The sequence below is a fragment of the Phocoena sinus genome, chromosome 15, assembly GCF_008692025.1.
Source record: "Phocoena sinus isolate mPhoSin1 chromosome 15, mPhoSin1.pri, whole genome shotgun sequence".
In the NCBI taxonomy this organism is placed as follows: domain Eukaryota; kingdom Metazoa; phylum Chordata; class Mammalia; order Artiodactyla; family Phocoenidae; genus Phocoena; species Phocoena sinus.
Window position 1 is genome coordinate 79,979,389 of NC_045777.1, and position 11,019 is coordinate 79,990,407.

The window sequence follows — 11,019 nt, forward strand, 5'->3', positions numbered from 1 at the left end:
TTCATCACTTCTAGGTCGTGATGCTACCATCCTGTGGGCCTCATGAGCCTCTTCACAGGGCTAGGCATCCCCTCACCCTTCCTGGCCCAGGGCTCAGGTCCAGGGTGACTGAGCCTGCTCCCCCCCGCCCCCATCACCGACCGCTGCTTCTCTGGCTACTTCCTTAGGGCCTCACACCAGTCCTGCCTGTTGGATCTCCTTGTGTTTCAAGGACCTCATGGTCAGGAAGTATGGACCCTGGGTCTCCTGACCCCCAAGGCAGGGAGGGAAGGGGAAAGAGAGGTGTACACTTGGGTGTGCACTTACAGGGGCTGCAGCAAGTAGAACTGTGGATTTTAACTGCATGCGTGTGGCCGCCCACTGGCAGCACCCACCACCCTTCAGTGGATCTCGATGTAGGCACGGCCACTGCAGACAGAGGGGCATTTAAATGAGTAAGTGCCTGGCTCCGCCCCCCACCTCTCCCGTGGATACCAACACCCCTAGGTTCTCCTCGCAGGATCCGGGCAGAGCTACCTAGAACCCAGGATGCCGCATTCTTTTTGGAAGCCTCCTGGAAAAAGGAGAGGGACAGAAGAGACTCCTGCCTGCCCTCAGTACAGGCAGGTACTGGAGGTCACCCTCTCCACCTGCCCAGGGATTCCACACCGCCACTCCCCCAGGATCGCCAGGCCTGTTATTCATCCGGGGCTGGGGCAGATGCCCCAGATGTCTTGAGGGTCTGATTGGGCCCTCAGAGGCCTACAGCCCAGGGGGCTGGCATTCAGTACAGGGCAGGCACCCCGAGAAGCCCTGAGCGGGCCCAGCTCACATAGCATGCGCCTTTTTCACCCTTTGGGCCCAACTCAGGAAATCTGGGCAAGTTCCCGCCAGCCTTCTCTTGGGAAATTCTTGTCAAAGTAGAATTTTCAAATATGTTTTAAAAAATGACTCATAAGAATGAAACTGTGAACCTCAGATTGGACTTCAACCCACACGGCTGGGACTTTGAGCCTGCTAAGACCCACTGTCTTCCAACGGAGATCACACACCTGGTCTCAGGACTTAATGACGCTCAAGTTCTTGATGTCTCATCTCAGAAAGAATTCAGTGAGAGACAAAGTGATAGGTAAGAAGTGGATTTATTTAGAGAGAAACACACTCCACAGACAGAGTGTGGGCCATCTCAGAAGGTGAGAAAGGCACCGGGGTACGGGGTTGTCAGTTCTTACAGGGGTGGGTAATTTCATAGGCTAATGAGTGGGGGGAGTATTCCAGCTATTTTAGGAAGGTGAGGGGATTTCCTGGAGTTGGGCCACTGCCCACTTTTTGATCTTCATGGTTGGTCCTGGAACTGTCATGGCGCCTGTGGGTGTGTCATTTATCTTGCTGATGTGAGCATATACTGAGGTTCAAGGTCTAGTGGAAAAAGTCGACTTGTCCGCCATCTTGGACCCATTGGGTTCTAATCAGTTTATAGCATGTCCTTGGGCTATGTCATTCTTTCAAAGGTTGTGCCCTGCCTCCTTCCCTCCTGTTTCAAAAATATAGAATGGGCCTTCCCTGGTGGCGCAGTGGTTAAGAATCCGCCTGCCAATGCAGTGGACACGGGTTTGAGCCCTGGTCTGGGAAGATTCCACATGCCACGGAGCAACTAAGCCCGTGTGCCACAACTACTCAGCCTGTGCTCTGGAGCCCATGTTCCACAACAACAGAAGCCACCGCAATGAGAAGCCCACGCACCGCCATGAGGAGTAGCCCCTGCTCGCCACAACTAGAGAAAGCCCGCGCGCAGCAAGGAAGACCCAATGCAGCCAAAAGTAATAAATAAATAAATAATAAATTTATATTTAAAAATGTATAGGGTATGAACATGTATCAGAGATTTATTACACTCCAAGGAGGAAATGAATGTTTGGCAAAGCTGGTTCATAGACTATTTTGAGAGTCTGGGTAACGTTGGAATAAGATTGTGATATTAGATACAAAACTGGTTGATGGAATTATCTTCTCTATGGGATGGAAACCTACAAGTTAATAAGTAACTTCAATGTCTGGGCTGTAATTGAATAATAAATATCAAAGTCAAACACAGGGGGCTTCCCTGGTGGCACAGTGGTTAAGAATCCGCCTGCCAATGCAGGGGACATGGGTTCGATTCCTGGTCCGGGAAGATCCCACATGCTGCAGAGCAACTAAGCCCATGTGTCACAACTACTGAGCCTGCGCTCTAGAGCCCATGAGCCACAACTACTGAAGCCCACACGCCTAGAGCCCGTGCTGCACAGCGAGAGGTCACTGCAGTGAGAGGCCCGCGCATTGCAATGAAGAGTAGCCTCCACTTGCCACAATCAGAGAAAGCCCACGCAGCAACGAAGACCCAACACAGCCAAAAATAAGTAAATAAAAAATAAAAAGGAATAAATTCTTTTTTTTTTTTTTTTTGCGGTACACGGGCCTCTCACTGTTGTGGCCTCTCCCGTTGCGGAGCACAGGCTCCGGATGCGCAGGCTCAGCGGCCATGGCTCACAGGCCCAGCCGCTCCGCGGCACGTGGGATCTTCCCAGACAGGGGCGCGAACCCGTGTCCCCTGCATCGGCAGGCGGACTCTCAACCACTGTGCCACCAGGGAGGCCCAGAAATAAATTCTTAAAAAAAAAAAGTCAAACACAGGTCCATTCCCCAAGCTTAGGGATTGGTAAACTTTTTCGGCAAAGGCCCAGGCATGCAGGTTTTGGTTACCATTACTCTTGTAGCACAAAAGCAGCCACAGGCAATGAGGAAACCAACGGGCATGGCATATTCCAATGCAACTTTAAATACAAAATCAGGTGGCAGGCTTGATTTGGTCCCGGAGCCCTCACATTTTGACGATCTCTGCCCTAGATATTTATTTATTTATTTGTTTGTTTTCTAAAACCCCTGCTTTTTAAAAAGATTTTTACTTAATCATTTTATTTATTTTTGGCTGCGTTGGGTCTTCGTTGCTATGTGCGGACTTTTCTCTAGTTGCCGTGAACCAGGGGGGAGGGGGCTACTCTTCGTTGTGGTGCGCTGGCTTCTCTTGTGGAGCACAGGCTCTAGGCACGTGGGTTTCAGTAGTTGCGGCACGCGGGCTTAGTTGCCCCACGGCATGTGGGATCTTCTCGGACCAGGGCTTGAACCCACGTCCCCTGCATTGGCAGGCAGATTCTTAACCACGGTGCCACCAGGGAAGCCCTGCCCTAGATATTTAAATAACCCCTGGTCAGGCCTGTTCAACAGTGCTCCAGTACGGCATTGTTGGGATATGCCACACACTCCCCCTTCCCCTTATTTCCAAGGTTGGAAAATGTTTCTTAGCACCCCATGTTCTAGCCGCCCCTTCCACAGTGGTGCCAGGCAGACCTGTCTCCCTTAGACTAAGGAGAAGATGGGAACGGTCATTGGGACTCCTCTCGGGGCACGCCAAAATTGAGCTGCTGAAAACTCTTTGGGGGGCTGACAACTTCTGGAGCTCAGGATCTCATGTTGGTCAGAGAATCAAAGGGCAAGTGTGACCAGAACTCCCTAGAGAGGACAGACTTCCACAGTGGCAGGAAGGGAAGCCCCTTCAGAGTTAAAATCCTCTCCCCATCCTGTTCCGTAGCCCAGTTAAGGCCAGGCCAGCCTCATCACCGCCAGGTCCCTGCAATCCTGGCAACGGTAGTGTTGCAAGAAAAGGTGGGGCACAAGAGGATGGTCAGGTCCCAGGTCTCAGGTGAGTTCCTGGGACGGGTCGCCAAGTATGGGTTCTCGGCTTCTTGCAGGAAAGAATTCAAGAGCGGGCCACAGTAAAGTGAAAGCAGGTTTATTCAGGGATATACACATTCCATAGACTGAGTGTGGGCCAACTCAGAAGGCAAGAGGCCCCAGGGTATGGGGTTGTTAGTTTTTAGGGGGAGGGGAATTTCATAGGCTAATGAGTGGGAGGATTATTCCAACTATGGGGAAGGAGCGGAGATTTCCAGGAGTTGTGACCCACTTTTTGGCCTTTTATGATCAGCCTTAGAGCTGTCCTGGTGCCTGTGGGTATGTCATTTAGCATATGCTGGTGTATCGCAATGAGCGTATAAGGAGGCTCAAGTTCTACTGGAAGTAGATTCTTCGCCGTCTTGGGCCTAATCAATTCTAACTACTTTATGTCCTCAGAGGCTGTGTCATTCTTTTAAAGTTTGTGCCCTGCCCCCTTCCTTTCTCAGTAGTGTCAACTGAAAAAAGAAATGCACAACCTAAAGGTTGAGAGTTATGTTTTATTCGGTGGACATACTGAGGACTTCAAGCCGGGCAGGCAGCATCTTAGTAACCCCGAGTCGAAAAAAAAAAAAAAAAAAACCCCAAGAAAAATGCTCTGAGGAGGTGAGGGGGAGCCAGGATATATAGGAGTTTTGCAACAAAGGGCAGGTAGTCTGAACATCAAGAGATGACTGTTAATGAAAGAAAACCAGAAATCTCAAGTTATGGAATTTAGCGCTTTTCTTTGAATGAGAAGATGTAAGAGTCTGGGCTCACCAAAACCATTCCTTTGATATGTACCTCAGCTATCTGGGGCCAGTATCCCGTGTTTTCACATCCTGCGTTTCATCAAGCTGCACCCTTGGGGTTGGCTGCAGTCTGATGCTGGCTAGCTGGCCGATATTCTTTGTTTCCTCCCTGAGTTCCCTCAGGGCTCCCCGTTGGGGGCAGGGCTGCAATGGCCGACAGCTGCGGCATCTTTTGTTTACTGACATGGCCGGCAACGTTTTATTTCTCAGGAGCATCCTTGGCCCAAACTTTCCCAGGATGACTCAGACGGGTGAAGGGGCATCATTACTGTCATTGCCTTCTATTCCTCCGCAGTTAAAGAGGCCCCCACCCACTTGGCCTGGAGAGTCAAGGTTGGTGTGGGCCTCCAGCAAATGACATTTTCTCACCCCAGGTCTCAAAGCTTAAGTAGGAAAGAGTCCTTCCCGGGAAGTAGTGGGGGAAGCTCCAGATTTCCTTGGGGGCTCCTCAGCTGTTCCCCAGCCTTGGAGAAACAGCTGGAAAGCTGTTAGGGCTTCAGTAGCTGATCTGAGACCCCAGCCCCTGTTGCTTCAAACCGCTCAGGTGGGACTTTTATGCTAAGCTGTAGTCTGCAAAATATCAACCAACCAAAACCGACTCATAGACTTATCCCTTCAAGTTCCTCTCATACCTGTGTTGACTGAAAACAAAACAAAAACAAAAATGCACAACCTAAAAGTTGCGAGTTACGTGGGATTTAAAAATATATATTTTTAAATTTTTAATTTATTCATTTTTTGGCTGTGTTGGGTCTTCGTTGCTGCGCGTGGGCTTTCTCTAGTTGCGGCGAGCAGGGGCTCCTCTTTGCTGCGGGGCGCGAGCTTTTCATTGCGGTGGCTTCTCGTGTAGCGGAGCACGGGCTCTAGGCGCGCGGGCTTCCGTAGTTGTGGCTCGCGGGCTCTAGAGTGCAGGCTCAGTAGTTGTGGCACACGGGCTTAGCTGCTCCGCGGCATGTGGGAGCTTCCCGGACCGGGGCTCGAACCCATGTCCCCTGCACTGGCAGGTGGATTCTTATCTACTACGCCACAAGGGAAGCGCCTTATGCGTGATTTTTTGGGGTTTTGGCCGTGCCACGTGGCTTGTGGCATTCTAGTTCCCTGATCAGGGATCGAACCTGGGCCCCAGCAATGAAAGCGCCGAATCCTAACCACTGGACCTCCAGGGAATTCCTGCGAGTTGTGGGGGTGGCTTTTTGTTTGTTTTCTGGGTGGTTTTTTTGCCGCACTGAGCGGCAAGCGGAACTTCCCCGACCAGGGATCAAACCTGTGCCCCCTGTGGAAGCTCAGAGTCTTAACAACAGGACCACCAGGGAAGTTCCTGCGAGTTATGTTTTATCGAGGACCTTACTGAGGACAATAGCCTGGGAGACAGCCTCTCAGATTGCTCTGCGGAACTGTTCCAAAGAGGTAAGGGAGGAGCCAGGATATATAGGAATTTTTTGCTGAAAACCAAACAAAACGCTTGTAGTCAAACATCAAAAGATTACCGCTAATCACAAAAGACAGACATCTCAAGTTAATGATTTCCGCAGTTTTCTTCGGAAGATGAAAGAATCTGGGCATTGAAATGGTTCCTAGATGTGCATCTTAACTATGTAGGGCCAGTATCCTGTTTTTCTCCATCCTGAATTCCCCTCAGGGCACACCGTCAGGGGCTGATGGCTTGATGGCGGCAACATTCTTTGATTATTGAAATGGCAGGCAACATTTTTTTGTCCCCACCAGCATACACTGGCCGCCTCCCCGGCCCTCACCCAACTGCTCCCCTAACAAGAACCTCACTAGGCTACAAGCCCACCTGGTAAACCAGTAACAACCCAGCCAGGAGTCTTGTAGCAGCTTGCCGTGGCAGGTGGATTATCCATACACAACAGTCTAGCCCAGGGGAGGCTTCTTCTGCCCCGGCTGGTCACACCTGCCCACTAACCCAAGGCTCCATTCTCCATTCAAGAGCCTCTTGCCGTGTATTCCAAGGGCACATTTCCAAAGAGGGATCAAGGGGCAAAGGGAGCAGAGAGAAGAGCTCAGGGTTCCGGTTTAGCCTAGACAGAGATGTCTCAAAAGAGCTGCCCCCAGCGTTAGGAGCATGCGTCAAAACATGCCCGCCGGTGAGCCCAGGAGAGGACCTTCCCGACTCACGCATGCGCAGAGCCACCAGCCTCCCTCTCCCTCCGGGAGGCTTTTCTCGCGCCTGCGCAAGATCCTCCAGACCGATAGAGGGCAACGAGCCGATCCTCACATGGGTTTGGCACTGCCGGCATAATCCGGAAGCAGCCGCTAACCCGGAAGTGGTCGAGTTCTGGAAGGGGTGGCGGCTGCGTGTGAGGCTTGGGAGGCTGCTGCGACGCTAGGATGAACGCGCCTCCCGCCTTCGAGTCGTTCTTGCTCTTCGAGGGCGAGAAGAAGTAAGTGGAACCGGCCTGGGTGGGAGAGGGTCGCGGACCCTCGACCGTCAGCGCCCGCAGGTTCTGGGGCTTCTGTGCCCGTCCGCTGCCGGGGGGACAGAAGGTTTTGCTCTAGCTCCACAGAGCGCTTCACACTTGAGTCTGCCAAATTTAAGACAGTAATAGGTGTTGGTGAGTCTCCCCATTTTGCAGATGAGGAAACCGAGCTTCAGAGAGGTTAAGTCACTTTCCCAGGCGCACAGAAAGTGGCCGGTCTATATTCGAACCCAGTGTGTCTGGCTCCAAAGTCCTTTTCCTCTGGGATCTGGTAGCCCCGCTCACTCGTCTTCCCGCCCACCACCTTTATGCTTGCTGCAGCCAGAATGATGGCTCTGAGACTCACACCGGATCTTCATTCGCCGGTGTAAAACCTGCAGTGACTCCTCATTGCCAGCAGGTGAAGGGAAATGTAATCCAGTGCTCAGATAGCCTGGACTTGGCTCCTGGATCCCCCACTTGAGAACTCTGTGCCTTTGGGCAAGTGACAGTCTGCCTGAGGCCCACTTTCCTCATCTGGAAAATGGTCTTATTACTGTATTAAATCACAGAATTTTCTCTAAGGGGAGATTAAATTAGGTAATTTATGTAAAGCGCTTAGTCCAGGGCTCAGCACAAAGAAGACCGTCTTAAACGCTGGCTTTTCCTTCTGTTAACTGCCTGGTATCCAGGGCTCTGCTCTGCGGTCTAGCCCCTACCAGGCACTTCAGTCTCCCTTGAGAGCGGTGGTTCTCAACCGGGGGCCATTTTGCCCCCCAGAGGACTTCGGCAGTGTCTGCAAACATTTTTGGTTGTCATAAGGGGGATGCTCCTGGCATCTAGTGGTAGAGATACTGCTAATACCCACAGTGTACCAGACAGCCCCCATACAGAAAAGAATTTTCTGGCCTAAAATGTCAGTGGTGCCAAGGTTGAGAAGCTCTGCTTTAGGAAGAAGGAGTAGTCCAGAGGTGAGATGAGGGTCCCGCAGAGCCAGGCGTAGCTGGGTTTGGGGTATGGCCACGGTGCTACTCTGAGTCACAGAGGACATTATGGGATGAAGAGATGGGAAAGTCTTCCAGGAGGAGGTGGGACCTGAGCCTGCCTTGAAGGGCAGGGTTTAGACTCCGGTGAGGAGGGAAGCCCCGGCCCTCCCCACCAACCTGTTGCCTCTGCCTCTCCCTTAGGATCACCATTAACAAGGACACCAAGGTACCCAATGCCTGTTTGTTCACCATCAACAAGGAAGACCATACGCTAGGAAACATCATTAAATCGTAAGTTCCAAGTCAAAGGCTTTTGGGGGTTATGTTGCTCTTTGAGAGGCCAAGCCTAAGTTCCAGGAGATGTTCTCAAGTCTCTCTGAGCTCCAGGAAGTCCTTCTGGGTGCTGGCTCTAGGAATTCACACATCCCAGTACCTTTTCTTCAAAATGATAGTGACCAGTATCTGTTCACGTAGCCACTTTCCTGTGTTGGCTCAGTTATCTGACTAAAGGAGGTGAATGTGCAGCGAGCCACAGGAAAGAAGGCCTGCTTGGGGCTCTGTGCTCACAAGCACGGAGACGCATTCAGCTTTGGCCACCCACCCCGCCCCCATTTGTGACAGTGACCTCAGTGACACCTGGCATTCTAAGGTGTGTGTGCCAGAGACTGTAGAATAACTTAGTAGAATAAGGGAAGGAAGTGGGAGAGTGCCTGTGTGGTCATCCGGTGCCCTGGTGGGTTCCTGATAATTGGATGGTGGGTGTTTGCACCGGTGAAGTCCTGGCCTGGTAGGTGGCCAGCAGTAGGATTGGCCAGAGACTTGCCATTTCGCTGCTAAAAAGTGCCATCAGTGAAGCCATGCCTTTCCCAGGTTTGCATGTTTGAGACCGTGGGCAGGAGCTTGTCTGGTCTTCTGGTATAAGTAGGGGACGGAGTTGCCCATCTTCTTTGTGGATGCCTCCTGCCCAGCGCCAAGCCAGTGGTGCACCCAGGCTTTCCTGGGGCCCTGCTGCCCCCCACCCTCCCCCACTGTGTGAGCCCAGTGTTCCCACCTGTGCCAGCCCCCCCCCCCCCCCCCCCCCCCCCCAGTGCTCACATTTCAGGGAGCTGATCTGGAGAAAACCCCCACGCGCTCAGGGCACAGCTCACGATTCAGGCTTCGCTTCCCCATAGCCTCGTGGACCAGGACCCCATGCGTGTGGACGGCAGCTGCCAGCCTGCATCGCCCAGTGGATTTCCGTTTCCACTTTATTAAGTGCTCGGAGCCTGGGGCCTTCTCCCCCTGCTGCCTTTATTTGCTGTGCCAGATGCTCTTTTGGGGCTGGGAATGGGGCTTTTTTTTCCTGAACACTAGCTGGATTTTTACTGCCTAGGGAGGTTTCTTTGGGGCCGTTGAGGGTCTCTGACGTCTCCTGAGGGAAGAGGTTGCTGAGGGTCCCTGACGTCTCCTGAGGGAAGAGGTTGCTGGAAACCGTGTTTACTAGGTAGGGTCGTTGATCCTCATGGATGTAGGTGTGTGTATGGGAGGAGTCCCCACATGCTGTATCTTCTTCACATGTCTGTCTTACTTGGACATTTTTGCAGGGGCTGTGGGGTGGTGACAATGACATCACACAACACAAACAACTAAAGATCTAGAGCAGCTGCATTTGCTTACAGGCCCCAACCCAACGGGAAGACCCTTGGTTAGAAGGCCTGGAAGGTCACAAGGGGCCAGAGCCCCAAGGGCCCTAGACTCACCACCCACCCCCTCTCCACCCATCCCTGTGTCTCAGGCAGCTGCTGAAGGACCCACAGGTGCTGTTTGCTGGCTACAAAGTCCCCCACCCCTTGGAACACAAGATCATCATCCGCGTGCAGACCACACCAGACTACAGCCCCCAGGAGGCCTTCACCAATGCCATCACAGACCTCATCAGCGAGCTCTCCCTGCTGGAAGAGCGATTCCGGGTGAGGAGCTGGGCGTGCCGGAGGGGCTGGGGTCAGTCTGGACGCCAGCCCGTATGGTCACAGCTGCAGCGTGTTCATGCCCACACCTAGGACGATCCCCGGGTTGTCTCCTCTGATTTATTCGGTGGGGGAAATGGGGGCTGGGCGGGGGTGATGACAGAACAGGGGTGTACACCACAGCATCCGGGAAGTGTGGACTGAGGGGTCATGGAGGTGAGGCCTGGGGCCTGCTGTCTGCACCCAGGGGTGGGACCTCACCCAGTGCCCAGGGTCTCCCTTTGTGCTCTCATGGTCCCCGTGGAAGCAAGGGGCCTGCTGCCTGGGGCTGTCCCTCCAAGCCTCTTCCCTGTGGTGCCGCTGCCCTGTGGTTTCTCTGTCTAGGGGGCAGCTCATCTTATCGTGGGGTACCACCATCAAGAAGGCCAGATGGGTGTGGTCACATCTCACGCAGGGGGTTTCAAAGTCCAGACACGATTTAGGGTGGGACAGATCCACGGCTTGTCAGATTTTCAGTCTGTCAGTCATAGGCTCACCAGGAAGCACCTCTACTCCCCTGCCTCCCTGCCACCCCAGGCAGCAGGACCTGTGCTGCAGGGAAGTCATGGTGGGGTGGGTAGGGCTGGCTAGAGGGTCCCTGGGGTGCTGGTTACCTGGTGCCCGGAACCGTTTGGGGCCCCTGGCCAAGGTCCTGGCAGCCCTTGGTCAGGGAGGCTGAGGCTGCGTTCCCAACATCCTCACCCGGCCATTCCAGCTCAGGGCGCTGCCTCCTTCCTCCCCCTCAGGTGGCCATCAAAGACAAGCAAGAAGGAATCGAGTAGTGGGCCGCACCCGGCCCTTCTCCAGGCACCAGGTGGACAAAAGCACTTCCTCCAGCCGTGGGCCTCCTTGTAGAAAGTCCCTCACCCCTGACACCGATGTGTCCTTTACACAGAGTCTGTCTTACCTTCCTAATAAAGTGTGGCAGGAAAAGACCCAGCTGCGGGCTGAAGCAGAGGTGACTTCACAGCCTTGGGTCAGTCCAGTGGAGGTGGGGGACCTGTTCCGGAGCCACTCGGGGGCCTCATTTCAGGACTAGCCCAGGGAGCCAGATTTCTGTCTGAGAGGGTGGCAGGAACAAACTCAT

General features: G+C 53.3%; 1 protein-coding gene across 2 annotated transcripts; it reads left to right on the forward strand.

Moving 5' to 3' along the window:
* Window positions 1–6,816: 6,816 nt before the first annotated feature.
* On the forward strand, window positions 6,817–10,871 carry POLR2J (RNA polymerase II subunit J). Of its 2 annotated transcripts, XM_032604401.1 has the most exons (4): window positions 6,817–6,946; window positions 8,149–8,238; window positions 9,722–9,896; window positions 10,679–10,871. In XM_032604401.1, the coding sequence occupies exons 1-4, from the start codon at window positions 6,894–6,896 to the stop codon at window positions 10,712–10,714; spliced, it is 354 nt and encodes a 117-aa protein (XP_032460292.1). In that variant the 5' UTR covers window positions 6,817–6,893; the 3' UTR covers window positions 10,715–10,871. The 2 variants fall into 2 exon arrangements, with proteins under 2 accessions (XP_032460292.1, XP_032460291.1); XM_032604400.1 differs by having other exon boundaries at window positions 9,722–10,871.
* The last annotated feature ends 148 nt before the right edge of the window (window positions 10,872–11,019 follow it).

Bases quoted from the DNA above. Each gene is read 5' to 3' on its own strand.
- POLR2J (XM_032604400.1), top strand. From the start codon at position 6,894: ATGAACGCGCCTCCCGCCTTCGAGTCGTTCTTGCTCTTCGAGGGCGAG. The intron at 6,947-8,148 runs GTAAGTGGAACC...CCTCTCCCTTAG, and splicing joins CTCTTCGAGGGCGAGAAGAA to GATCACCATTAACAAGGACA. The intron at 8,239-9,721 runs GTAAGTTCCAAG...CCTGTGTCTCAG, and splicing joins CTAGGAAACATCATTAAATC to GCAGCTGCTGAAGGACCCAC.